At 46.9% G+C, this 26315-nt stretch overlaps 1 protein-coding gene across 15 annotated transcripts in view; it reads left to right on the forward strand.

Moving 5' to 3' along the window:
- Positions 1-26315, forward strand: part of GALNT13 (polypeptide N-acetylgalactosaminyltransferase 13) — a 76971-nt gene that overhangs the window by 32645 nt on the left and 18011 nt on the right. For all 15 annotated transcript variants that reach the window (XM_025152448.3, XM_015290207.4, XM_046944182.1 and 12 more), the window contains 5 exons: positions 5832-5998; positions 7138-7345; positions 7876-8046; positions 14172-14289; positions 20058-20238. In XM_025152448.3, coding sequence (XP_025008216.1) covers positions 5832-5998; positions 7138-7345; positions 7876-8046; positions 14172-14289; positions 20058-20238 — 845 coding nt within the window. The remainder of the gene's footprint in view (positions 1-5831; positions 5999-7137; positions 7346-7875; positions 8047-14171; positions 14290-20057; positions 20239-26315) is intronic.

Genomic DNA, 26315 nt, shown 5'->3' on the forward strand with positions numbered 1-26315 from the left:
TTAGCCCTGAGAAGGGAGAGCCAATTATTCTGATTTCTGATGGTCGCATCTAATCCATTTGTCTTGTGCCATCAAGTATTGCCTTATTTCTTCTTCCAGCTCAAAGTGGCCACTGAAGCATGATCAGATTTTACCTGCTTACAGCTTCCTGTCTGTAAAAGCTGACTTGTTTTTAAATATTTTACTGTGCATATAAAGTTATACATAGAGAAATTGTAAGGCATCCCTAAACAAGGAAGGTCAGAGAGAAATCGGTCAGTGCTTTCAGCCAGAAAATGTTTGTGAATGACACATTAGGAATTATTTTGCCTTGTGATTGTGGAGGGAGAATTACCTGGGGTGGCCGCCAGCAGGGAGGAGGGGTGCCCACAGGTCATCAGTGCAACATGGAGGGCAATTCCTGATGTCAGAGTTGGCAGCTGTGCCTCGGGAGGTGCCCACAGCCCCTGCAGTCCCATCAGCTCCTTCCTAATTGCTGAGCTTGCAGCTCCCCACACTGCCAAAGCCTCTGTGAGGTCTTTATGTGTGAGATTGCTGCTGAAAGTAAAGATGCTATGGTGCCATAGCTCTGATAGGGGGTGATGGATGCAGGGGGACCTCTGAGCTCTGCCAGGTGTGCTCAGGCTGCTGGAGCACATCTCACATGTGGGCTTTGTGTTGCTCCTAGAGCCCTGTAAGACCAGAGCTTTGCTTTGTTTGGCTTTGCACTGTTACTGCTTAATGGAAAATGCCACTCCTCCGATTACTTTGTCACAATGACAGTCAGTTATTTGTGGTCTTGGCATGGAGTGAGCAGTGCAGAGATAAGGATGTTACATGTGTGCCAAGCAGAGCCTGCTCTGTGTGACAGAACCCAGGCACAGGGGGAGGCAATTCGGGGCAGGCACCAGCAGCAAAGCACCCACATGCAGGAGGAGAAGAAAGTGTGAGTGCTCAGCAAGGCTGTGTTTGTACTGCAGGGTTAAATCCAAGTGGCTTATTGTTGTTCCTCTGGAAATGGGGGAAGCTTCTCTGTACCACAGGGGCAGAAGTGCTGCTGAAGAGAGGGGAAGGTATGCTGGACTTGGCTAAGTGCCTGTGGCTGCTGGCCAGGTCTTGATGCTTGCTGGTGGCCAAGAGCAGGGCTGTGCCCTCTGTGCCACCTCCTGGCTGCATGGGGTGGCTGTCCTGGCTTCTTTATGCTTCTTTACTAACTGCTTCATGATGGAACAACATCGCTTATGGTGCTGTCAGTTATGTCCATAAAAGGGGTTGCTGTAGGACCAGAGCAGCAGAAATCCCCTACTAACTGCAACCAGAACTAAAGAGTGCCGTGGGCAGGAGGCAGAAGCTGCAGCTGCATCCCAGCGGGCATCTGGCCACGGTGGGGCTGTGCGCATCTGGTAAGGGCAGGTGTGATGCTCAGCCATGTCTCTGTGGGCAGCTGTCCCACCCTGCTGACTCCTGTACTTTGATACTGCTGGTGGCATCCAGAGAGAGTTCCCTTTGTTACCGAGAGCTGCAGGAGAGCCTTATACAGGGTGTTAGCATCAGGGTATGTCTGCTCCGCCAGGCGTTTTGGGATGGATGCAATGGTCGGTGGGAGGGATTTGCTTGTGTCTTATTTCCTGTACTGCAGGAGGTTTGGGGATCCAAAGTTAATACTTGCTAAAATATTTTGAAGAATACATCAAAAAGCAGTGGAATGTTGAGGTTAGCCTGGTGAATATGAGGTGGAGAAGATTCAGCAGTGCTATCTTAAAAAGTAGCGCTGGAAACGGAGCAAAACTAAGGATGAAAAGCTGTCCAGGAAAGCCTTATCTGATGAGTTGTGAGCTCCATTACAGGTTTGTCCTGAATTAAGCTGCACGCCAGGCAATAACTGCTGCCGTGTTCAGGTTTGTGGGGGTATTGATGCTTCCACTCCAAGTTAAGGTGAAAATCCCTTGAGCTGTCTGCTGGAAGGCTCAGGATGGAGGATCTGCAGTATTGACTTCGCTTTTAATAATGCTGTGTTGTGTTACTGTGGCCTTCCTCAAGCATGAACGTAACTTTGAGCATCCAGTAAACAACTTTGGAAGTGATTTTTAAGACCTCAAAGCAGAGTTTGGGGTGGGAAATCCCTGAGGAATATTTGGTATTCAGGGCTATACCTGAAGCTTTATGAACACTGATATCCGCAGGGATGAGTGAAGGGTTGCTCCTACCAAGTGCAAACCTGCTTGTACTCTGCAATGAAACAGCAGAAAACAATTTTCATGCATCTTCACATCCTTCATCTGCTGGCTATAAAAATTGATTGGTGCTGGGACAGATTGATGCAATAAAATTCAGCGAGACAGCGCGGCTGCAGTCCTGGCACTCGAAGTGAAATACCCTCCTTTTCAATTATTTTCTATTTACCTTTCATTTGCGTTCATTTCAGCTTTAAATCAGGAACTGGGGCAGTTCAAGTGAGTTTGTTGGAGCGGAGTTCAGACGGCTGCGTGCTGAAGTGATGGGGCAGGTGGCAGAGGTAGGGTTTGCAGAGGGGAGAGGTGACAGATTAGGCCTAAACCAAGTCTCTTGTTATATGCAGCTGCTCCAATGGGTTTTTCTCCTTCTCATAATGTTGTGCCGTGCGTTTCCTTACAGCAGTTTGAATTTCCACACCTCACAGGTCTTATATACAGTATACAGGAGAGAGCAGTGTTTCAGGCAGCAGGATTCTCTGAGCACAAACGTTATCACTCATGTAGAAGTGAAGCGTTGCTGACTGCAGGTAGCCAAGTGGTGCTCCAAAGTGCAACTTCTAGAAAGCGCGCTCAGGATTGCACCAACATCCAGTGTTACACACCTTTTCTATGTGTTTCCATCTTTATATTCTCAGTAATGCAAAGTAATAGTGGGTAATGACTAAATAATCATCAAAATCCCCAGCTCGTATAAACTACATCTATTCAACCCAGTTCTTTGTGTTCCCTAATGCACCATATCACAAATACTGCACAATAAATTCTGTTTACTGGTTACATTCTCATTTTCCCTCCAAGTGCTTTGCTTTCCTGCATGATTTTCTGCCTTGATTTTCTTTCCTGAGAGCCTCAGTATAATTCTGGAAGAGAAAAATCACAGCACAGCCCTTCACGTTCGTGTAATTTGCACACAGCCAACGGGAAGGATGGTAAATAGTCTCACTGTTTCCATGTTACTTATCTCGGAAAATGTGTTTTTCCTGCATTTAAACAGCTGTATTTACTTCATGTGTATTTATAAAGTAACATCTGATGAGTGCAGAAGGAAAACCTTTCTGAGGAGGTCTTGCCAGCATCAGTGTGTGTCAACAATTAGTGTGCGCTGTAAGGAGTTCTGGGGTGGTGGAGTGGCGGTGCTTGGTTCTGGTGGCTGTGTGAGCAGTGCATGGCTTACCTTTATCTGTCCTTCAGCGAGCTGTGTGTTCCTGAGGTAGGAAAAGTGCAGTGGTTGCAGTGAAGGGAAGTGGAAGATGTTACCTTCCGTGTGGTTACAAACACCGCCTCCAGGGGAGCAGTGCTGAGCGGAGATTACACACGTGATGCCTGTGTGTAGCACTACTGGCACGTCTTCTTTAGCTTCTTGAGCTGAGTGCGGGCATAGGACCCGGGGAGCAGCACATTGCTTCCATGGGAGATACATGAGCAGGTCACAAGTGTTAGGTAGCCAACAGGTCAGCGGGCTCGTGGAGTTACTGAACGTTCTCACCGTGGGACTGGTGCTTGTGGACTGAGGTCGTCCCAGCAGCCAGTGCAGGAATAACCTCTGTTACACTCATCAATTAGCAAGCACTAATGACTTTATGTCAGTGCAGTCTGCCAGCTCCAGAGCAGCTGCTTAGTTAAGATTTGGTCCTTAGGTCACTTCTTTCCAAGGAGAGGGGCCCTGGGCAGCCTGAGCTTGTAGGGGCAGCCAGCCTACAGCAGGGGTGGGGCCCCTTCCAGCACAACCATTCCATGGTTCTGTGATGGTTAAGGCCCCTTCCAGCCCAACCATTCGATGGTTCTATCATCTTTAAGGCCTCTTCCAACTCAACCATTCTGTAGTTCTATGATCTTTAAGCTCCCTTCCAACCCGACTATTCAATGGTTCTATGATCTCTAAGGTCCCTGCCATCCCAAACCATTCCATGTTTCTGTGAATATTCTGTAAGAAATAAAACAAAATGCAACATGAACTATCCCTTGAGCTCAAAAGGTGTACCGAAACGTTAGGGATAGCTAAAGCACAAATGTAGACAACTATTTTTGTTCATAGTGTTATGAACACTTAGGTTGATGCCTTGCTCTTGGCCTCCCCTTTGCACGGCCAGCCCTTTACTTTTGCAGGCATGTTTCCAGAAACTCCCAGAAAGCTGAAGAAAGTTGAGTTTCTTGTAGAACTGCTCCTCTGAGAGCACCTTTCAGATTTGATGACCGCATGCTGTGGAGTGGAAGTCAGCACGGAGCCCAGTTTGCCACCCAGAGCAGACTAAATGCTCCTCTGGGTGGGCTGAGCGCTGCAGTAATCTACTGAAATATGGATTTAATACCATAATATAGACAAAGTACATGCATTTACATTTTCTACTGAAATCAAATGACCCAAATTAAGCAAAGTGAATGGATTTAATTTAGTCTCTGATGAGCAGACCAGATATCAACAAATCCCAGTTCATCGCTTGATGTACCCGAGGAACTGCACATAGCCAAGCAGCAGAATGAAGTCATTTGGAAATTGAATAATCCTCCCCCAGAGGGGATAATGCCAGCCTGGAAGTGTCTGGGATGCTAAGGGGCGGACGAGCAGCAGGGCCTGTTGCTGTGAATGGAGACAGGGCTGCCAGAGAAGGACTTCACGCCTTATGGGTCCCTTCCAACTCAGGCGATTGTATGATTCTGTGATCAGAGTTAGTGTAAAGCTGCAAACGAGGAGGTACCTGCCTCTGTGTCCTGGCCTTTAGCTGCTAATGCACGTGTCTGGGCATTTTTAAACAATCCCACGTAGCAGCTCTCTCCCAGTTTCCAAAATTGAGTCTGTTCCAAATGTAATTCAAGTGGTTGTTGTGAATTGTGGGACAAGCAGAATTTATGCCAGCCTTGTATATGCCCGTTCAGCGTGCATTGGTTCCAGTACCTCACCACCCTTGCTGTAAAAGACTTTTTCCTTATATCTAACCTAAATCTACCTTCTTTCAGCTTGAAGCCACTTCCCCTTGTTGTAGCACAACAGACCCTGATAGCAAGTAATGAACTTTTTCAGTATGAACTCTGAATCTAAATCATAACTGATGTTGGGATGTAAAACATTGCTGAAGTTGGAAAGGTGGGGTGGTGACCAGCAGATATGAGTGGTCTCCATCCAAACAATGTCGAGGCCATCACATAGCTCTGTGTGTGCATGTATTTATATATGTGTCCATACACACACCTATGTCTGTATGGTTTCTATTAACACCATACCTTCTGCAGTCAGACCTGGTGTTCAGTGACTATCCGGGGAACCTGTTGCCTGTTCTGTAGGATGCAGTGATGTTCAGTATTCTGTATTATCACCTTGCATTTTGAAATGGTCACGATTTCATGTACTTCTTTAATGGCAATGATTCAGAAGAAGAGATTAAAGTGAGTTTTGTTATAGTAGGTGTTGTTTATGAAAGAAACCATATGGACAAGCTGACTTTGCTGCAGGGACCTGGATTGTTTGTTTTCCTGGCTCCTAACAGAGAGGTTTGATGTACTGGAGGAGTTCCTCCTAAAGAATTCACGCGTATGAAGACTCCTTCCGACCCTCCTGTTGGTAGAGCTCACTGGGGCTCTTTTGGGTTAACTTTTTTTTTTACCTCCTGTATTTTTTGGCAGGTGCAAGACCAAAGTGTACCCTGACGAGCTCCCAAACACCAGCGTGGTCATCGTGTTCCACAACGAGGCCTGGAGCACCCTGCTACGCACGGTGCACAGCGTGGTTGCCCGCTCGCCGCGCCGCCTGCTTGCCGAGATCATCCTGGTGGACGATGCCAGCGAGAGGGGTGGGTGCTGCAGGGAACCATTAGTGATCCTTTGTGCTGTGCTTTGTCACTGCGTGTTGCTGCAGAAGGCAGAATCCCTTCCCCCATCTCTGCTTTGGACTCTCTTTTGCTGCATTCCCAAATGGGATCATATTCCATAAATGGGATGGATGGGGTGATGGGCAGTTTTCCCTGGTGCAGCCAAATGCAACATCCAGTTGCAGCCATTCAATGCAAGGAGGGTACAAGCCAAGCCATCCTTCACTTCTGCTCAATGTAGCACTAACTTTACTGTAGTCACTGTCCTGTTTTTCCATACAGGCTTGTTACTTCTCTATGCCCAAAGGCTGAGAAAGGCTTTAGCCCAAGCGACTACAGTTTTTCTAAGAGCAACAAATTTAGTAGTGTTGGAGGGCCCAAATGGTGCAATTTATCAAAAATAGCTGTAGTCATATTAAGCCATATGCGAATGAGCAGAAGTGTAATCATCTTACACTCAATACTGATTGCTGATTTATTACTGGGAAACAGACTGCGACTTACTTGAAGATCCTTTTATCTCTGCGTTGTTTTCCTGAGGTGCTCAGGTTGATGTGTGTGTGTGTGGATGTGTGCTTTGGGGCTGCACTGAGCTCAGTTCCAGTTTGAACCTCTCGCTCTGCCCTTGCTCTTCAGAAAAACTTGACATGTGTCAGTCAGGAGGAGTTTCCTGCACTGTGCCAGTGTTGGCCCCTGGCAGGGCAGAGCGTGACACGTATGTTTTGCAGCTGCATTTGGAGCCCTCAGGAGTTGCTGAACCTACCTGTAACAGAGCTATAGGACAGCTGGGTTGGAAGGGACCGTAAAGATCATCAAACCATAGAAGGGTTGGGTTGCAAGGGACCTTAAAGATCTTAGAGCCATAGAAGGTTTGGAAGTGACCTTAAAGGCCATAGAACAATGGAATGGTTGGGTTGGGTTGGGTTGGGCTGGAGTGGAAGGGACGTCACAGCCCCAGCTGTGGGATGGCTGCTCCCCGGCTCAGGCTGCCCAGAGCCCATCCATGGCCTGGGGCACCTCCAGGAATGGGGCACCACAGCTCAGGGCAGCAGTGCCAGGGCCTCAGCACCCTCAAATAATGTTTCTCTATTATTATTTCTTTCTTCCACTGCCTTTGGCAGAATTTCTGAAGGCCTCCTTGGAGAACTACGTGAAGAAGCTGGAGGTCCCAGTGAAGATCCTCCGTATGGAGCAGCGATCGGGGCTGATCCGTGCGCGGCTGCGGGGGGCAGCAGCTGCCCGGGGGCAGGTGATCACCTTCCTGGATGCACACTGTGAGTGCACCCGTGGCTGGCTGGAGCCACTGCTGGCCAGGATCTGGGAGGACAGGTGAGAGGGGGGTGTGGGACAGCAGGTCCTTGCAGCGTCAGCTGGGCTTCTGGGCCATCCCTCGAGTGCCGTGCTGCTAAAGCAACAAAGATGCAAAAACGTTCATTGATCTGAAAAAGAAGATTTTTTTAAAGATTTATTTTGCAGGAAGATAGAGGGTTCTATAACATTTATATCTAACGTACTGAACCACAGAAACTTAGGGGCTGGAAGGGACCTCTGGAGCCCCCCAGCCCAACCCCTGCAGCAATTCCCTACAGCAGCTGCACACAGTGTCCAGGTGGGTGCAAATATCTCCAATGAAGGAGACTCCTCACCAATCTGAGCAGCTGTGTCAGGGCTCTGCCACCATCCAGGTTAAGACTTTTCTTCCTGTTGTTATGGAACTTCCTGGGTTCCAGTTTGTGCCGTGTCCTGTCATAGGGCACTGCTGAACAGAGCTTTCCCGCAGAGGAGCCACAGGATAGAACAACGGGGGGATTCAAACAACAATTGCATTTTCAAATGCCTTCTTTTGTTTTTCCTTACAGGAGAACTGTTGTGTGCCCAATCATCGACGTGATCAGTGATGACACGTTTGAGTACATGGCTGGGTCAGATATGACTTACGGAGGGTTCAACTGGAAGCTGAACTTCCGCTGGTACCCTGTGCCCCAGAGGGAGATGGACAGGAGGAAGGGGGACAGGACCTTGCCTGTAAGGTAAGGAGGGGAAATGGAGTACTGGGGTGTTTGGCTTTGCTGTAGGTAGATAATAATACTTAACACTGAAGGTTTTGCTGCAGTGTTGGAGAATACGTGCCAGATAGCTGTGGCAGAGAACACCAACGTCTGCCTTGTCCTTAATGCTGTAATGTAACTATCAGATAACTATCAGAGCTGAGAAAACTCTGTCAGTATTTCCTTTAGAACGTTCAATAATTCAAAATAATACCTGCTTTCTAGGTATTGAGCTTCTTTCTGTGGTTGTTATCAGCAGGTAGCCTTGTTGCACTTGTTTGCAGCCATTACTGTTCTCATGACTTAAAGCAAATATTAGAACATATTTCTGAAAAAATGCAAAATTTTGGACATTTAAACCAAGCATTTGGTCTGCACTTCTTAAAATACACATTGCCTATAAAATAACAATGATGACTGTGCACACCCAGTCAGAACTGATCTAAGAATGTGTCCTGAGTTCCTCTGAGTCTTCCTGACCTCCTCCTTACTGCTGAACCAAGGGCTGTAACAAAACCTTGAGAAAAGTTTTAAATGAAGTTGAAACCGAGCAGATTGTATGCATTCTTGCTGTGGGTTATTCGCTCAGCTCTAATAGCTTCTGTCATGTTCATGAGAACTAAAAGAAAAAGGAGAAAAACAACTTTCATAAGTGGATGTGATGGTTTCAAACCTGTCTAAGAGACGTGATGAAGTGGAAAGAATTCCAGTCCTGCAAACCCCTGACTGTGGGAGGCAGGCAGATAAGGAGAGAGGCAGCTCAGGGGATGGCAGTTCCCAGCAAAGCCTTACAGAGTTTCCAGGTAAGGCAGAGGGTGGGCACAGAAAAGCTTTAAAGATCGGCTGATACTGACAGTGGCCAAAATCTGTCACTTTAATTCTTTCAAAGCCTGGGGTCAGAGTAGTGCTGGATGTTTGACATCTCTTTCTTGTCAGACCATCTCTGAAAGCAAGACCACCTTGCTTTCCAGTTCCTTACCCAGTTAAACCTGACGTGTGTGTTAGGTTCATACTGATAATCGTTGTAATGAGCTGCACGGCCTCATGCTGTGCTGGCTGGCACTGCTGGCTGCTCCCCCAGCACCCGTGGCTTTGCTCCAGTCCTCCTGTGCTGACACGGGGAGCTTTGAAAGATGGGCAGGAGGGAAGCAGTACTTAAAGTTAATCCAGAATCATACACGTAACTGACTCCTGGAGTTATTAAAGCAAAGCAGCTTTTCATCCTTTCCTCGCTGGCTTGTAGCTGGTGATTGCCTGGTGTTTTGGGAGCCCTCCAGGTGAAGATGGGTGTTAGTGAAGGGTCAGAAGTTAATGAACAGTGCAGCATGTCCTCTAATTATCTCTGTAACGAGTACTTGAGAGGGAGGCGGTGGCTCCAGGGGTGGTGTAATTGGGCTGCCTGGGATGCAAGCTGTTCGCTTTTAGGCACAGGTGCCCTTTCTGAACACGCAGTGGAGACTTCTTGGTCAAAACCAGCATGTGAGATTTCTCCTGGAAACACTGGCAGCTGCTGGACACTGAGCAGAGGTGTAACAGTCTTCATATGGGAAATGACATTTAATAAGTCATCGGCTGCTGTCAGTGCTGGCCACAGTCTGGAAATGCTTATCAAAAGCAATCCAAGAGATTGTGGCAGTAAATCAGTCTTGAGGTGTCAGAATCTCAGAAGTGAACTCTGCATCCAGCAAGAAAAAGTGGAATATTTCAGTGGAGTTCAGAAGGCTTTTGGCAAACGCTGCTCCTTGTCTGCTCTAAAAATGAGAGGCCAAAAATAAGCAAAAGCCAAACCCACAGCAACCATTTGGGAACAAGCTGCTGGCTTCATTTTTTTTGCATTACCTTCCCCGTTCTGTAACATTATTTCAATCTCATGAAGATTGAATATGTGTGCATTCATCTTTTTTTTTCTTTGCAATCAATGGAATAAGCACAGAATACATAAAGATCGGTGACTTATGTGCTTGTATGTGTAATGCAATCATTGCACTCAAATCCTGTGTTTTATTACACTAAAAAGCCATGTAATCAGAAAAAGTGTTTTACTCAAATTTTTACCTGTCATAATAACAATGATAAATTCCTACTGTGGCTTTTTACATTTAATACCGTAATGCAGATTAGACGTTATCAACCTGTGAGTGCAGTGAGGCCGTGGCACTGCCTGGGGCTGTGGTGCCCCATCCCTGGAGGTGCCCCAGATCATGGATGGGCCCTGGGCAGCCTGAGCTGGGGAGCAGCCAGCCCATGGAGGGGTGGGGCTGGGGGCTTTGGGTCCCTTCCAACCCAACCACGCTGTGATTCCTTTAATTATTTTATACAGAATTTATTGTTTGTTTATATATTATTACTGTATATACATTTTTAAATGGGAAGATCAGAGGAGCTCACTGCTAAAAGGTCACTGGTTGGCATGAATGGGGTTCAGCCATCGCTGGGGCCATTAATCCCAAGGGGGAGTTAAGCACAGACTGTGTGTTATCCTCAGGGAAGGCACACGACCCTTTCTCTTTAGGGATGTGCAGCACGGCTTGTTTGTTTGCTTAAGGAGTTAAAGAAACTCTTAAATTCACAAATCAGGTATTTCAGCCCACTGAAATATCCGTCCTTGCGGGAATCTCTGGAATTGATGGGAAAAGGTTAATTAATGCAGTGTCTGATATTGAAACCCTCCATCTCCCTGTCATGCAGTATGGCTGTGAAAGCACTTTCTTAATGGAATCTATTAGAAAAGTTGGATTGTTTGTCATATTTCTAGCAAACAGAACAGTGAGAATTCATAGGTGCCTCTCATACTGATGAGCAACGCCTTGCCTCAGACAGAATGGATTCTGATGTGGCTGCTCACACGTACACTATTCCTTTACTGGCCATCACACCTCAGCCCCTAGCACTTTTCCCCTTACTTTTTTCTTGTGGTGCTTCAGCACCAGCTGTAAAGGACCATTGCTGTCTCTCACTGCTGTTTTAATGTTCCTCAAAGATTTTGTCTTGTTTCCATTCTCTAAATGCTATCACTTCTGCTGTCACTGGAGTAGCACCTGGTTTATGCACTTGGCACATGACTTTGCAAAACATGTCACTTGAAGTGCAAAGCCTGCTGTTCCATTGGGCTGTCTGGGGGCAGAATCCATGTGGCTGCACAGGTAGAGCTGAGAACACTGGAACAGGGTTCTGGGCAGTGCAGCTTGGTCACAGGTCTCTCATGTTCAGTGGTAAATGCTCATGGAGTGCTAAAGCCAATGGTCTCGTTCAGTCTCTCATTGGTGTGCTCTTCTTTCCCCTCTGCAAAACCCTGCACAGTACTCACACATCCTGCATCTCCAGGTGAGCTCAGTGCTCCTTCTGTGATCTGCCACTGGTGGTACAACACTGTGCTGAGATCACTGCACAACCATCTTGTCCTGCAGCTGCAGGATCCCAACCAGAAAGCACTTCTCACTGCACTTCTCTATGGATATTGCCATATTTGCCTTTAATTGTTTTGGAATAGGTGACAGATGAGACTTGTACTTAAAAATACTTATATACACATATAGTTCCAGAAAATCTCGATTAAATGAGTTAGGAAGAGGAAGGTATACAAGATGAAATGTGAGGAGCTCATTTTATTTGTCCTCTTAGGCTCTGGCTGGTGCTGTAGGTGCTGAGGTGAGTGCTTTGGGCAGCAGTGGGCTGAGGTCTTTGCAGGGGATTGCCTTGGGCAAGTAACATGGGCTGGTGCTGGGCTGAGCAGCATTGGGAGCTGGTGCTGGGAGCATTGGCATGCAGCGCAGTGGGGCTCAAACACCTGTGCTCTTCCCTATGGAAGGCAATGGGGAGAGCGTGGGAATGGGAATCCTGCTTGGTGCTCACAGTCACAGGAAGGAAAAGCAGACCTGTCTCCAAAAGAATGAGAAGTGGGTTGGAATGATGGCTAGCGTTGATCATAGCACCGTATTGCTAGAATGACTCCAAGTAGGCAAAACAGAACTAATAAGCACAAAACTGAGAAGAGCTGCAGACGCTCCTTCCTGCTGAAATTACTGTTTCAGCTGTTCTTACAGTGTGAGCTCTGCAGTTCTGTTTGTGCAACAGTAAATTTGCTTAGCAAAGACCAGCTCTGCCTGCTGCACCTCAGTTGTTTAACACTGTGGCATACAGTGGTTCCTTTGCTTTTACAGCGACTTCTAATCCATGATAGGTGTTTGACTCTATGAGTAAACCAAGTGCTGACTCTGCTTTTGGTTTCATTTTAAATGAGTTTTACATAGATGTATACACTAAGTAACAACCATAGGAATTTCTTTCAGGTCTCTCATTTCACAGTGGTAGCATCTCAGCTCTCAGGTTGTGCTGGGGCCAGGTGGAACAGGCTGGAATGAACCATAGAATCATAGGATGGCCTGGGCTGAAAAGGACCACAACGCTCATCTAATTCCAACCTATGTGCAGGGTCGCCAACCAGCAGCCCAGGCTGCCCAGAGCCACATCCAGCCTGGCCTTGAATGCCTGCAGGGATGGGGCATCCACAGCCTCCTTGAGCAACCTGAGCTGAGCTGGAATAGAAGGGAAATGCTGATAAGCTTGGGGCTGCAGGCTGCCCCTGCTCATGTAGCAACTGACTGCAGGCAGGTTTCCAGCTCTGTTAAATTAATTTTCCTGGATTGCACATGAACCATTCTTGTTGATTTGGTTTTTTTTGCAAAAATCCTGGAAGCTTGATTGGTAGCAGTGTTTGCATAAGGGTGTCACCAAACACATTCAGGGTTGAAGCTGCACTTCAGATGGGCAGAGGTGCTGGTGCTGTCTTGTCATAGAATTACAGAATCGTTACAGTTGGAAAAGACCTCTGGGATCCCCTGCCCACCCCCCCATGCCCACTGCCCACGTCCCTCAGTGCCACATCCCCACAGCTCTGGGTCACCCTCCATGGGCAGCTGTGCCACTGCCTGACTGCTCTTTGGAGTAGGAATGGTTCCTCATACCCACCCTGACCCTCCCCTGGTGCAACATGAAGCCATCGCCTCTCATCCTATCACTGTTACCTGGGAGTAGAGGCTGAGTCTCCCCCACAGTCCAACCTCCTTGCAGGGGTTGTAGGGAGCAGTGAGGTCTCCCCTGAGCCTCCTCTTCTGCAGACTGAGCCAGGCCATTCCCTCAGCCACTGCCCATAGGACTGTGCTCAGACCTTGCATCGCTCCGCTGCCCTCCTCTGGACATGTTCCAGCATCTGTGTCTTTCTGGTAGTGGGGGGCCCAGAATTGAGCACAGCACTGCTGTGCAGCCTCATCAGAGGGATGGTTACCTCCTGCTGACCGCAGTGCTGCTGACACAACCAGGATGCCGTTGGCCTTCTTGGCCACCTGGGCACACTGCTGGCTGGTGGTCAGTGGCTGTTGGATGGCACCCTCAGATCCTCTTCTGCCACGCAGCCTTCAGCCACTGCCCCGCAGCTGCAGCACTGCATGGTGTTGTGTATGGGTTCAGGGCACAAAGGCCTCTGTGTGCCAGAGAGCGGTGGACACTCCCAGCACTGCACAGTGCTCAGAGCAGTGCCCTGCGGGCACCCGGTGCTGTGTGTCCCAGCAGCTCCCAGCCTGCGTGTGCAGGGCTGGGTGGGAGCACAGGGCTGTGCCGCTGGCCCTGGTGTAGGCTTTGGGTGCTGCAAAGCCTGGAGCAGGCATCGGTGGGGAAGCAGGGCAGCTTTACACGAGGAGCTGCACCCTGATGGGATTTGCCTGTTGTAAAGATCCCTAATCCTGTTAGGAGAGATTACGCCCCGTAATGTTATGCACATTCAGTCTCCCTCTAAGGCAAAGCTAAGGCACCGAACTCCCTTCTCTAAGCATCTCAGACTGGATTTAAGTGCTGTTCCGGATGCAGTGCCAGCATTCCATCCACTTTACCATTGCAGTGCTCCTGAACTCGTGGCAGCGAGCCGGGGGAACCGCGTGCTGTTTTGTATTGAAGTTGCTGTAGAATGTATTGATAGTCAAAAATGTCTGGGGAGATGTGTGCTGTAGTATCACGCGATGAATTCCACAGTGTCTTTCAAAAGGTATTTTTTCTTTTCTTTTCTTTTTCCTCTTTTTTTTTTTTTTTTTCTTTTTCTGTTTGTTTTCAACTAGGACCCCTACTATGGCTGGTGGCCTATTTTCTATTGACAGAAACTACTTTGAAGAGATAGGATCTTACGATGCAGGAATGGATATCTGGGGTGGCGAGAATCTTGAAATGTCTTTTAGGGTAATTGCCATTTTCCTTCATTTTCTGTCAACAAACACTTTTGCTGTAACAGTTCCTACACTGGGGTTAGGGCCGCTGTGTTTTAGCTGCCATGCAAGTCTCGAGTTAACTGTAATGCTGCAGCTATTTGGGGATGTCTCAATACAGTATTTGGTCCTTTTTACTGCATGAAACGTTTTGTAACTGTTTGGAAACTGTGCACTTCTGAGATGATGTATATGTTAGAATAATATGTTTTTGTATGGCAAAGTGAGGCTTTCTGCGAGATGGTGCAAATGCTGACTGACATAAACAAGGTATGAATGTGCCTCGGTTACAAAAGAACTGATGTCTGTGTTTCTGAAAGCGTATGTTGTCTTGAACTCGCAAGTTGTGGCTGTGGTGCATACACTGCATGGGATGGCACTGCCTGCAGGAGAGGGTTGGTACATTGCCTGGGCCAGGAGCAGAATCTGATGGAGTGAAATGCGTTTAGTGATCATCCTTTAGGCATGAAGGAGAGCTGAGACACTGAGTCTTCGATAAGTAGTTTTTAGGAAGGATGTTGGAAACGGTTCTTAATGCCTGTGATGGATCACAGTTTTTGCACTTGAAGTAAGTATGCAAAATAGAGCCTGCCTCACCTGTCCTATACCCACAGAACTGCACAGGTCCGTTCTTGTTCCCTTTTTCTCTCTCTTGTTTTCAGCGAGGGTTGGTTGGTGGAATGTTTTCTATTGACAGCAGGCTTTGAAGGGTTCTGTCAAGCAGATATTTCTAGAGGAGATCAACTGAGAGCCTGAAAGCATTTTCAGGCCATTTTCTATTAACTACACATCATTCACTTTCCAGTAAAATGGAGAGGTAGAGAGACTTATTCTGAGTGCTGATGCTTTAAATCAGATTTCAGCTTTCTTGGTGCACAGCCTTCCAAAATGTTCCTTGGGTGCACACGGGATGCAGGCGTGTGTAGGAGCGAATGTTCAGCTGAAGCCTTAAAGGCAGCACGTTTGTTTCTTGTCTTTTTAGAAGAGACCCCTGCAGCAGTGAATAGCACAGCCTTCGGGCATCGGCCTCTCCTGGGCTCAAGCTGTGGGTTGGTGCTGCTCCCTTTTTGCTGAGCATCCCTGTGAAGCTCACCTTGTTCACCGAAATGGGGAAGGGCAGAGATGTGCGTTCAGCCCCGACTGGGGGAATCCCACAGTGATTTGCTGTCACTTCATTTCCTTGGTGCACAGAGAAAACCCTTCCCAGCACCAGCCTGGGGCTGTTGCATTCTCTTAGCAGACAGTCTGAAATGTGTCAGTGCATTCTGAGGATTGCAGAGCTGGGAGGTTGTGTAGGATTGGAGTGGAGGCTGGCTGTGCTTGGAGCACGTGTGGGTGTTCAGCCTGCTGGGCCACATGGAAAATATTTAATGTAGTTAATGTATACACATATCAAAACTTCTTTTTATACATAGGTCAACAAAAACCTAAAACTATTGGTATGGAGATATATGGATAGAGCCTTTCTCTTTAAAGAAAGCCAACCCAGTGCATCAGGTAGGGCTAGATCAACGAGGGGGAATGGTTAGATGGTTAGCAGGGGGGTTGAAACGGGATGATCATTGTGGTCCATTTCAACCCAGGCCATTCTGTGATACAGCCCTGCTCCTCCTTCCCTTACTGTGAGAGCTCCTACAGCAGTCAGAACATCAGGCATTTCAGACAGCACGTATGGCCCATCAGCACAGTGCACTGCTGAGGAAATGATCACCCAGCTGCAGCCCTTCTGCATCCCTAACATCCATGAGCAAAAGCAGACAGCACCTTATTCCTCTCAGGGCACACGTGTGCTCCTTCTAGTCTTGCTGTGGCCGATTTTCTTCTATTTGGATGTATTTTAAGGACCTACCTGTGTATACATATGTTTTTTACCTGATTATTTTCAATATGCTCTCCTAAGTTATAAAAACTCCTTTTTGTCTGTTGAGTTTTCAGAGCATTGCCTGGTCTGGAAAAAAAAAATTAAAAGTAGATGAAAAATATTTAAAGAATTCCATACAATCAAAAAATGATGGCAAATATTCAAGAGTAGGTGCTGTCTTCATTAGTCTGGCAGATTCCCTGTCTGTAGCTGTAAGAGATTCCTGCCAGGATGGTTATTTTGTTGTTATGATTTTTTTGGCTGTTATTAAAAGCCGTCCTGCAGAGTGCATCACAAAGGACAGCTGAGCAGCAGCTCTGCTCATAGAGGAAATATCGACGTGTCCTGAAAGAAGGGAACTCCGTGCAGCAGTGCTCAGTGCCAGGAAGTTCTGCTGGAGTGGGGCAGCGGCCCCCCCAGGATGGGAGCAATATTAAGAGCAGTATTAGGGCAGTGCTGTAACCAGACCCAGAGCTGTATGCACTCAGGGCTGGCTCCCACCCTAGCAATGTCCTTGAACTAAGAGTTAGTTTCAGTGCTTCCCTCATTTCAGAGACACCGGAGATGCTGGGGCAGTGCCCTGGTGGCTGCAGCATGGCGTGCTCCGGTACCCATCTGCTGCAGATGCTTTACATCAGATTTTAATTGTTCATTCTTAAATTTTTAATGCTGAGGCCACAGTATCTCATAGAACCACAGAACGGCCTGGGTTGAAAAGGCCCACAGTGCTCATCCAGTTCCAACCCCCTGCTATGTGCAGGGTCGCCAACCAGCAGCCCAGGCTGCCCAGAGCCACATCCAGCCTGGCCTTGAATGCCTGCAGGGATGGGGCATCCACAGCCTCCTTGGGCAACCTGTTCAGTGCGTCACCACCCTCTGGGGGAAAAACTTCCTCCTCATATCCAACCCAAACCTCCCCTGTCTCAGTTTAAAACCATTCCTCCTTGTCTTATCACCATCCACCCTCATGAACAGCCGTTCCCCCTCCTGTTTATACGCTCCCTTCAAGTACTGGAAGGCCACAGTGAGGTCTCCCTGGAACCTTCTTTATAGCTGCTTGTAGCCCAGCGCAGTGCCCTGCCTGCAGAACGCCCATGCTGTGCAGCAGAAGGGACAAGGGAGCAGCAGCAGCCAGTGTTCAGCCTGATGGTACAGGAGGGCTCTGCTTCTGTCTGCAGAATTACAGGGATGGGATTGTATTAGGCTGTGGTTCAGTCAGCAAGCTTAGCATGTTTGTTGGTTTGGATGGCAGGGAGACCAGTGCTGTGCTGTTATGTGCACAATGGGATGTGACTCTGTAGGGCTGGAGGGCTCACATGCATGCAGGATTGTCTTATCTTCGGAAGTGCAGTGACAATTGGAAGTGCGTTTTTGTGTGTCTGAGTGCTGTTGGGGTGTATAACGCCCTGGGTAACCAGTGATAGGATAGAGGGAACGGCCTCAAGTTGCACCAGGAGAGGTTCCTATGTGGAGAAATCTCTTCTCCACAGAGCAGTCAGGCAGTGGCACAGCTGGCTGTGGAGGGGGGGCACCATCCCTGGGGTGTCCCAGAGCTGTGGATGTGGCACTGAGGGACAGTGGGTATGGGGGGTGGGTGGGGTTGGGGATCTGAGAGGTCTCCTCCAGCCTTAATGGTTCTGTGGCTCCAGTCACCTCGCAAACAGACTGAAAATGCACCTCTGTGTCTGTGTGGGGGAAAACATCCAAGCTATGCTGACTCAGTTTCAATGTGGAGGTCTTGTGGATTGGCATGAGAGGTATTTCCTAACTGTTCCTTATGCACCACTGCACAGCAGCCAGCAGCTTCAACCCGTTTAACTCATGCTCAGGTGTTAACTTTCTGGCTGCAGCCATCACTGGGGATGTTGTAGCGTGGCTTCAACCTGTGGGAATGCAAGAGAGCTTTGATCTATTGCCACCATCCATAAACACACATTTGGAAGTGTATACTAAAGAAACAGTCTTTTATGGAAGTAAATATTTCTGAGATGCTGTAAACACGGTCATTAACATATAAACAGCAAAACCAAATGCCTTAAATCTCTCCAGCCTGAAATTTTAGTTTTATTCTAATCGAAGCTCTGAAAACCTGTCTATCTCATTTGGACTTAGTCTTACATACCCTGTCACAAAAGGAGATTGCCTCGCTCCTGGGAGAGCCATTTCCTTGCAATAACCACAAGTGCGGAGCCACCCCAAACCACCCATCAGCTAACCTGCATGAGTAGTTCTTCTGCTCATTTTAAGGTGTTATTTTTATCTGCATACAAATTGATTATTATTGGCCTTCTGCATTTGTGGTGGGTGGGTGGGAAGTGGCTGTACCTGAGCGTGCAGAAATGACAGAAGGGGCAAAGGGTCTGAAAGGTGGGCTGTGCAGAAACGGGATGGAGTTTAATGCACTCCTTTTGTGCAGTAGTGGGAATGACTGCCAGAAGCCTGAGATCAAAAGGTACTTGTAAATAATTAATGCCTGTATTTAAAATGGGATAAATTATCTTGGCAATAGCTTGCAGTGAAGAGTGATTAATTGTATGCTGTTGTATATCTTGTCTACACTCTGGCCAAATCAATGTGGCCCTGCAAGCTCTAGCCACTGTGAACATGGGGAAAGGAGTCATCTTAGCAGTGAGTATTCAGGCAACTTGGTTTTGTTGGGGGCTTTTCTGCTTGGACTTTTTTGTAACGCTGAAAAAAATTAAAGCCCTTTTCTTCTGCAGCATGCAGGTTTATCTGCATTCCTGTGACAACTGCAATAGCTAGCAGCTTGTAACAAGGGCAGCCAAAAATACACTTGAAAATGTACAGAACACACATATAAAAGTGTTCGCATGGGAGGAATCTCCTGCCAGGAAGGGGGGTTGGGGTGAAGCTGCGAGAGCACTGATCACAGCACTGACAGAGGTTAAAATGCCCCTCAAACTGTTTGTGCCCACTGCTGTTCTGTGTAGGGCACTGCTGCTGTGTTGCTGTGTAAATACATCAGCAGTGCATATTTTGGGTTTAATAAGTGTTCCCTTCTTGGTGCACCCACCGACCCGAGGTTTCACCTGAGCTGACTGGTTGTCACTGAGCTGCAAAACACAACATGTTAAACACCAGAATATTTTGATGTTGTCGTTGCTCATCCCAACAGACTACATCACTTAGCATACTAATGAAATCATATAAAAGGATCTAGTCCTAATTAAATAAAATCTGCATTAAGTTTCTATGGTAACTGTTATGCCGGTGTCGAAGAGCTCTAATTACAAGGCTGTACCAGTGTTCTTAAGACACCAAACGATTCTTAAGCCCTGCTTCTTATTAGGAAGAGGTATTGTGTATTTTAGCCCTGCTCTCTGCCTAGCAGGATGTAGATTTGGGGACATGTGTCTGTGATGTTCAAGGTGCCTGTGCTTCTTGTTCAGTATCAACCAAACTCTGTTGTGCCTTCACTGGTGTGGTCATGGACTGATTCTGCTTTAAAAAATACAGACGTGGGTAGATAGATTGTAAAAGTTCTTCTCTGTTTCGTTAAATATTATGTATTCAAAACTCAAATACATGGTTAGCATTCAAACCCTACGCTTGAAAACATGGTACAGGGTTACTCCTTTCTGAGGCAGTGGTTTGTACATATTTGTGTAATAGGATCACACAACCAGTTGTGCCATTCACACAAGTTTTCACGTTGTAGTTAAGGTCTGTGTGCTTTCATTGCTGTCAGGAATTATGTCCCTGCTGTTCCCCTTAAACTTGAGTTTGAAATTCCCAGTTGAATTGTGACCTGGGGAAATAAACAAGGAGATAGCTGCTAACCCATCAGAGTCCTTCCTGCTATAAGCTTTTCATGGTTTGTAGTGGCTTTAGTCAACCTTCTCCGCATGTTTTCATTTCAGGTTTGGCAGTGTGGTGGCTCCCTTGAGATTGTCACATGCTCACACGTTGGCCATGTCTTCCGTAAAGCAACCCCTTACACCTTCCCTGGTGGCACGGGACATGTCATCAACAAGAACAACAGGAGGCTGGCAGAGGTCTGGATGGATGAGTTTAAAGACTTCTTCTATATAATATCTCCAGGTAAGAAATCAGTTTCTGAATCTGTAATGATATGTAAAGCTGCCTGAAAAAAAGAAAGATGCAAACATGAGATACATACAGGTAAGTTTACACATGCCTGCACGTATATGTACTAAACATAGAATTGCAGTATGGTTGGATTGGAAGGGACCTTAAAGATTGTAGAACCTTAGCATGGTTGCATTGTTAAGGACCTCACAGCTCCCAGCCCTGCTCCTGCCATGGACTGGCTGCCCCTCACCTGCTCAGGCTGCCCAGGGCCCCTTCCAGCCTCGTGCTGATTTCTGTTCTGAGGTCACGGGGTGACAGTGACTCTCCGGTGATATCCCAAGGCACACAGATAGATGGAGATTTGCTTTCTGGTAGTTGTCACGTGTAGTTTCAATGTTTGCTTGCCAGAGTCCACCCAAGGACTTTCACTGGTATGGTTTCACAAACACTTGAAAAATAAATACTTACAATGATGTATTGAAGCACCAGATATAGTAGATTTAGGATTGCCATTAATAATAGCTGCAACAGTGCTGGTATGTGATATTAGTGGTAGCAAAATAAATGCTGTCCTGGGTATTCCTCAGCGAGAGGTGAAGGGCAGTGCTTACTTGCCCTGACATCCTGCCCTTCTCTCTTCCCCTCGCTGGGGTGATGTTTAACATGACTTGGTGTTTAATGCATTCTTCTTAGAGCTCATTTTCAAATTCAGAGGTATTAACTTTAATACTAAACTTCAGCCTTCTCCATGGCATTTGTTACTCGTTCTGCTGACTTATTTGTTGGTTGTTCGGGGGTGTACATTTTGTTGAATTGCCCTTTTCTGGCCAACATACTTAGAACCACAAAACTGTGAAGGTTGGAAAAAGCCTCTAGGATTCCCAGCCCAACCCATCCCACCATGCCCACCGTCCATGTCCCTCAGTGCCACATCCCCACGGCTGTGGGACACCCCCAGGGATGGGGACTGCCCCATTTCCCTTACGGAAGCCCTTCTTATTAAAGCCATTGGTGTTTGTCGTCACTCCTAGAGCTGGCTGAACAGGCATTTGTGTGTGTGCCACACCATAGGGAAGTGCCCTGTGGATTTCCCTCCTTCTGGATTTAGCAGCGTGCAGAAAGCTCACATAATGTGAGTGGAAAGCAGCAGCACTAACAGAATCCTCTCAACTATGGGAAGTGAGCTGTGTGAAGTAGGCAGGATCGTGTCCCTTTATAATTGGTAAATATATCTACCCAACTGAAAGTAAAGGAATGCAGTACGCGATGGAAAGTTTGGCTGTTACGAATGTAATTGGTTTCTGTTCTCCTGCAGGAGGAGGGAAAAAAGCCAACACAAAATATCCCACTGAGAAATGATGTCAGTGATGGCATAAAAGTGAACTCAAAACCAATATAAGATGCAGTAGAGTTCAAGTCATAAGGTTCTCCCATTGAATTAGCCATTCTTTTATGCAGACCTCCTTTATTAAGTTCTGCTTTTGTGCAGTCCCATAATCCCAAATTCCTGATGCGTTTTTCTTGATCTATAAATGCTTTTTTAATGATTGACCCTGAAAGAGTACATTTGGTAGTGAGGACAAGGCATGCAGATACTGCCCACTCATTGCACTGGGGGGCTGGCACTGTGCACTCTGTCTTCTGCCTGGGCAGCAGCCTTTGCTGGCTGATGAGTACTTGGCTGCTTTAATGCCTTTAGCTAAGCTGAAGCTCCAAAAATACCTACCTAAGGGCTATTTAAAATACAATACATTTAAAATGAGATTTTAGTAAAATGCATGTAAATGTGACTAGAATAATGATGCATAGGGGAGAATAATGTAAGAATTCCAGTTTCAAGAAGAGTGCAAGGTGAAATTCCTGCTGTGTAGTTTCTTTTTTTAAAAGAGGAAGTGTTTTCTTTTTCCTCCCCTCCATTTCTTTGGCTTTAGGACCTTCTAATCAGCAGTCCATTTAGTTACAGCAGGACTGCCCTAGTCCTCCTTGGCTTTTTCATGCATTCTTACCGCAGTTCTACTGCAGTATTCCGAGTTGAATGGGGAATTCAGTGCTGAACAAAAGGTTTGGTTTGGGCATTAACGGTTACAGTAAAAAGGACATGAGAAAATAAGTCTGATAGGAGCCTACCTGGGGCAGGCTAGACTATTTCTAAGCAACACCTGTAAAACTGGAGCAATCCCCTCTGCTCCTGATTTCTCCTGTTCTGCTCTTTTGATGGTTTGATGTGCAATAGTATAATATCTTGCAATAGTGCAATAGCTTAATGTGTTCTTTGGGTTGGGATTTAGTTGTGTAAGTGGGTATGAGAGTACGCTGGGTGCTGTGAGTGGGGGTGGCAGTCCTCCCAGCTGCTGGTTCCCCTGGAGCACTGCAGGCACTGCTTGGCCAAGCAGTCTTTTGCCGTGGTGCTGACGGGGTGCTCCCTGGGTTGGGGAGCAGGGAAGGGTGCCGTGTCAGCATCTGAAGTCACCTTTATGTCACTGTTAGAAAGTGCCCAGTTAGAAAGTCTGGACACATAGCTGACATTTCTGGGGGCAGCAGCCATCGTGAAGCTCTGTCCTGAACCTCATCTGCTGTGCACAGGGTTAGATGAATATGTGTCTTGAAGTTTCTCCATTACAACATGTATCTTGGACAGGAATAACAGCTTATTGTCTGTTACATTAGCGAGGAGTTTCTGCAGTCCATTTGGAAAATACCTTTACAGTTTCCAGGGTTTCAGCAGGCAACGTCTGTCAGCAGTGTTTCTTAGCTCGGATGTCCAATCTTAGGCTTCCTAGCCAGCATTTCATCAGCTGCATTGGAAGGGAAGAGACATTCCTTCTTCCATTGAAAAGACCAGTTCTTGCCGCGGGCCATTTTAATTTAGGCTCCCAAGCACAGCTATAAATGCAAGGCTATCTTTAACAAACCGTTTTTCAGCAGCCTGTCATCCAGCAGGACACGTGCATTGCTAATGCTGCTTTCTGCAGTCGTTGCCTTGGGAAGAAGGCAGTTGGAGGAGGCACTGCTGTCCTCCTCAGAGCGAGAAGGACACTTCTCCATCAGTTTCCCTATCAGCATTTCCCCAGGGCTGGCACAGTGCTTTGCCCTTTCTTTTATGCCTGTAGGGTGCCGAGGTGGCTCTAAAAGTGCTCTCTCCATCGGAAATAATGGAAGGTAGTAAGCCAGAAAATGAAGAAAATCCCTCAGCATTTCAGCTGCTGTTCCACCTGCTGAGCTGGACTTTGTCATCTCCTCAGTGTCTGCGTATTCCTCACTGCTGAGCCTTCCTGGGGGACACACATCCCACTCGGGCAGTGCAGCTGCTGGCAGTGCTTGCTGCACTGCTGGCAGTTCACACTTGTAGGTGTGAAAGTAGAGCCAGTGCCTGGTAAGAACCTTTGGTTTTCCTCACAGCAGTTTTTATAGAGGCATAGAATATCCTGAGTTGGAGGGAACACGTAAGGATCATCCAGTCCAACTCCCAGTTCTCAGTGAGGCTGTTTCTTCTAACAAGAAAAGTTAGGTTAAAATACCAATGCACTTACTCTATTTACTGTTAGATTGAGACTTCTCTTTCTGTGAAGAAAATTGCCTTTTGCTTCCAAAGTGAGCACAAACTGCCAGAATTTAATGCTGCTGAGCACTGTCTCTGTTCTGCACACAGCTACGTGTTTGCATATTTGCAGAAGGTTTGAATGGAGAACCTACAACACTGCATTAATGTGGAAGAGTGAAAGCAGGTCAGTGATAACAGTGGAGTTATAGGATATTAAAAATGTCAGAAATTGTTCCCAATATCACTGAACTCCTTATTTATCCTTCTGTTTGGCACACATCTCCTTCAGGTTATTAATGTGAAACGTGCAGATCTCCAGATGATTCTGTTGGAGATCAAAGCAAGATGCATTTTGGTAATTAGGTCTCTGAAGCTATTATCTATCAGCAGCACTCTCCCCGCTCTCCTCTGGGCCCTGCTTCACTCTGTGTCTCAGATGATGTCCTGAGAGGAACCCGTGGCTGCTCACAGCAGCATTGCCTTCAGTCTCTCCCAGCATAATTAGGGCGCACACCTCGCAATTATAGTTGGAGGTGAAAGTCTTCATTAATCAAGTTACAGATTGCTTTCTGGAGGCTGTCTGTGCTCCCTGCTGGTTCTGACGCACTGGTTTTGCTTTCTGTCCTGAGTGGGCCCCGAAGGTGCTGTTTGGTGAGGCTGGCATGGGTTTGTAGCTGTTGGTGGGGTCACAGAATATAACTACGGTAGGGAGTGCTTAGCTTTTGGATTTGGTGGCAGTGCAGTGTTTGACAAGGAGCTTTGAATTTTACTTGGCAGGAGCTACAGCCTGTAGTGTGATTGCAGCCTAAAACCACAAGAGCCTGCCCAGTAGTTCAGGAGTGTCAGAGATACTGGGTGCACTTCAGATGGGATTAAAGGAAATCCTTTTCTTAGAAAAGAAAAAAATACATCAAGTTATTCTGAAGACTACTCCGTGCGCATGGCCCACATTGATGGCAGTGGTGCTCTGAGGCCTGTTTCACTTATGGTAAGTCAGTAGGCCCTTGCTGTGTTCCAAATGCAAAAAAAAAAAGCTCTTTCCCAGCTCCTTTGCAATGCAGAGTACCCAAAATTGGGATGGCCGACCTCATCCCCCTGGGGCCAAGTGAGCCCCACTCTGTGACACCAAGTGCTGTGCTTTCCTTTGCACCAGTTCACTCATGCTCTGTGCCTATCTTTCCTTGGCTTCTCTAATGAAAAAGCTAATTGCTTAATAGCAGCTCCTCACTGTTAGTCCATTTAGCAGTCAGTTTTCTCTTATTTTCACTGCTGGGCATTGTTATCAGTGTAATTGATGTATGCCAGTAACGCAGGGTTACACTCCAGGTGGTGCTTTGCTAATGCCAATGTCTTTCCCATATGCAAAATATGCATCTTAGTTTATAATTCTGAGACACCTAAATGCTTACATGTCTATCTGGGTGGCTTTGCACGCCCATACCTTCTCAGCTTGCACCACTTACCTGGCGTGGTATTTCCAGCAGCATAATTCACTTCTTCCTCTGGTTCTTCCAGCATATCTCATTCCACTCGGTCTGTGCATTCCTAAATATAGGCAGCTTTGTCAATCTGTGCATTGAAATACTGTAGCTAATCACTGCACGGAAATAATTACAGCTCAGAATAGCCTGCATTTGCAGAGTCAGCTGAAAAGCTCATGTCCATCCTCGTTTGGTTCTCTGTACGCCCACTCCATCACTAAGCCACGTGTCTGTGGTCTCCCTCATCAGCCCGGGGTCAGCTCTCCTGCACCAGCCAGGCTGCTCAAGCAAGGCTAAAATGCAGAGCTCCACTGTTTTTCAAACACCTTGCTTAAAACATTTTTGAGGATTTAAATATAGCACTTTAAAGTTTTAATTTCGGATTGCAAGATAAGTGCCTGTGTTTACTCAGCAGATGATGTGCAATCCTCCTGTTGAGTGTAATTATATAATTAGGTTGATAATGACTGTATCAATCTAGCAAGTAAGAGCTCTCGGTAAACATTTTCACTCTTCAGCGAGCTTTTCAGCTGGTGGGGAAGAGCAGAAGGAACCTTTGCCTTATTACTTTTCATGCGATACAAGCAGAGGGAGAAAGTAATACACTTGTCAGTGGTGTGGATGGTGCCCAATACTGAAGTGCCAAGTCATACAAAACATGGTGGGAATGTATGGAGGAGGGAGGCTGGCTTGGTTGTTCATCCCTAATGTTGTTGCTCTCCATTGGGAAAGCATCTTACTTTGTAGGCTTGCGTGGATGTTCAGAATGAAACTCACAGAAGATGCTGTAAGATGGAGGTTGATGGTAGACCTGTGTGTCTAGACTTAAAATACCAATACAATGAATGCCAATTAGCAAACAGCTGGTTTGAAAAGAGCATGAATATAGCAATCCTGTGTGAAGGTGTTCAGCACTTTTTCCAGCTACAAAAATGCATTTGTTGGTGCATGCACTTACAATGAAGACCAGCTCTTGCCTTGCTATGGCCTCTGTAATGGGGGTTTCCCTTAAAGGACTTAAAGGAGCCTTAGTAGCAGACACAACATCTCCCAGGGACACCTGG

The sequence above is a fragment of the Gallus gallus genome, chromosome 7 (genome assembly GCF_016699485.2).
Source record: "Gallus gallus isolate bGalGal1 chromosome 7, bGalGal1.mat.broiler.GRCg7b, whole genome shotgun sequence".
Taxonomy (NCBI): domain Eukaryota; kingdom Metazoa; phylum Chordata; class Aves; order Galliformes; family Phasianidae; genus Gallus; species Gallus gallus.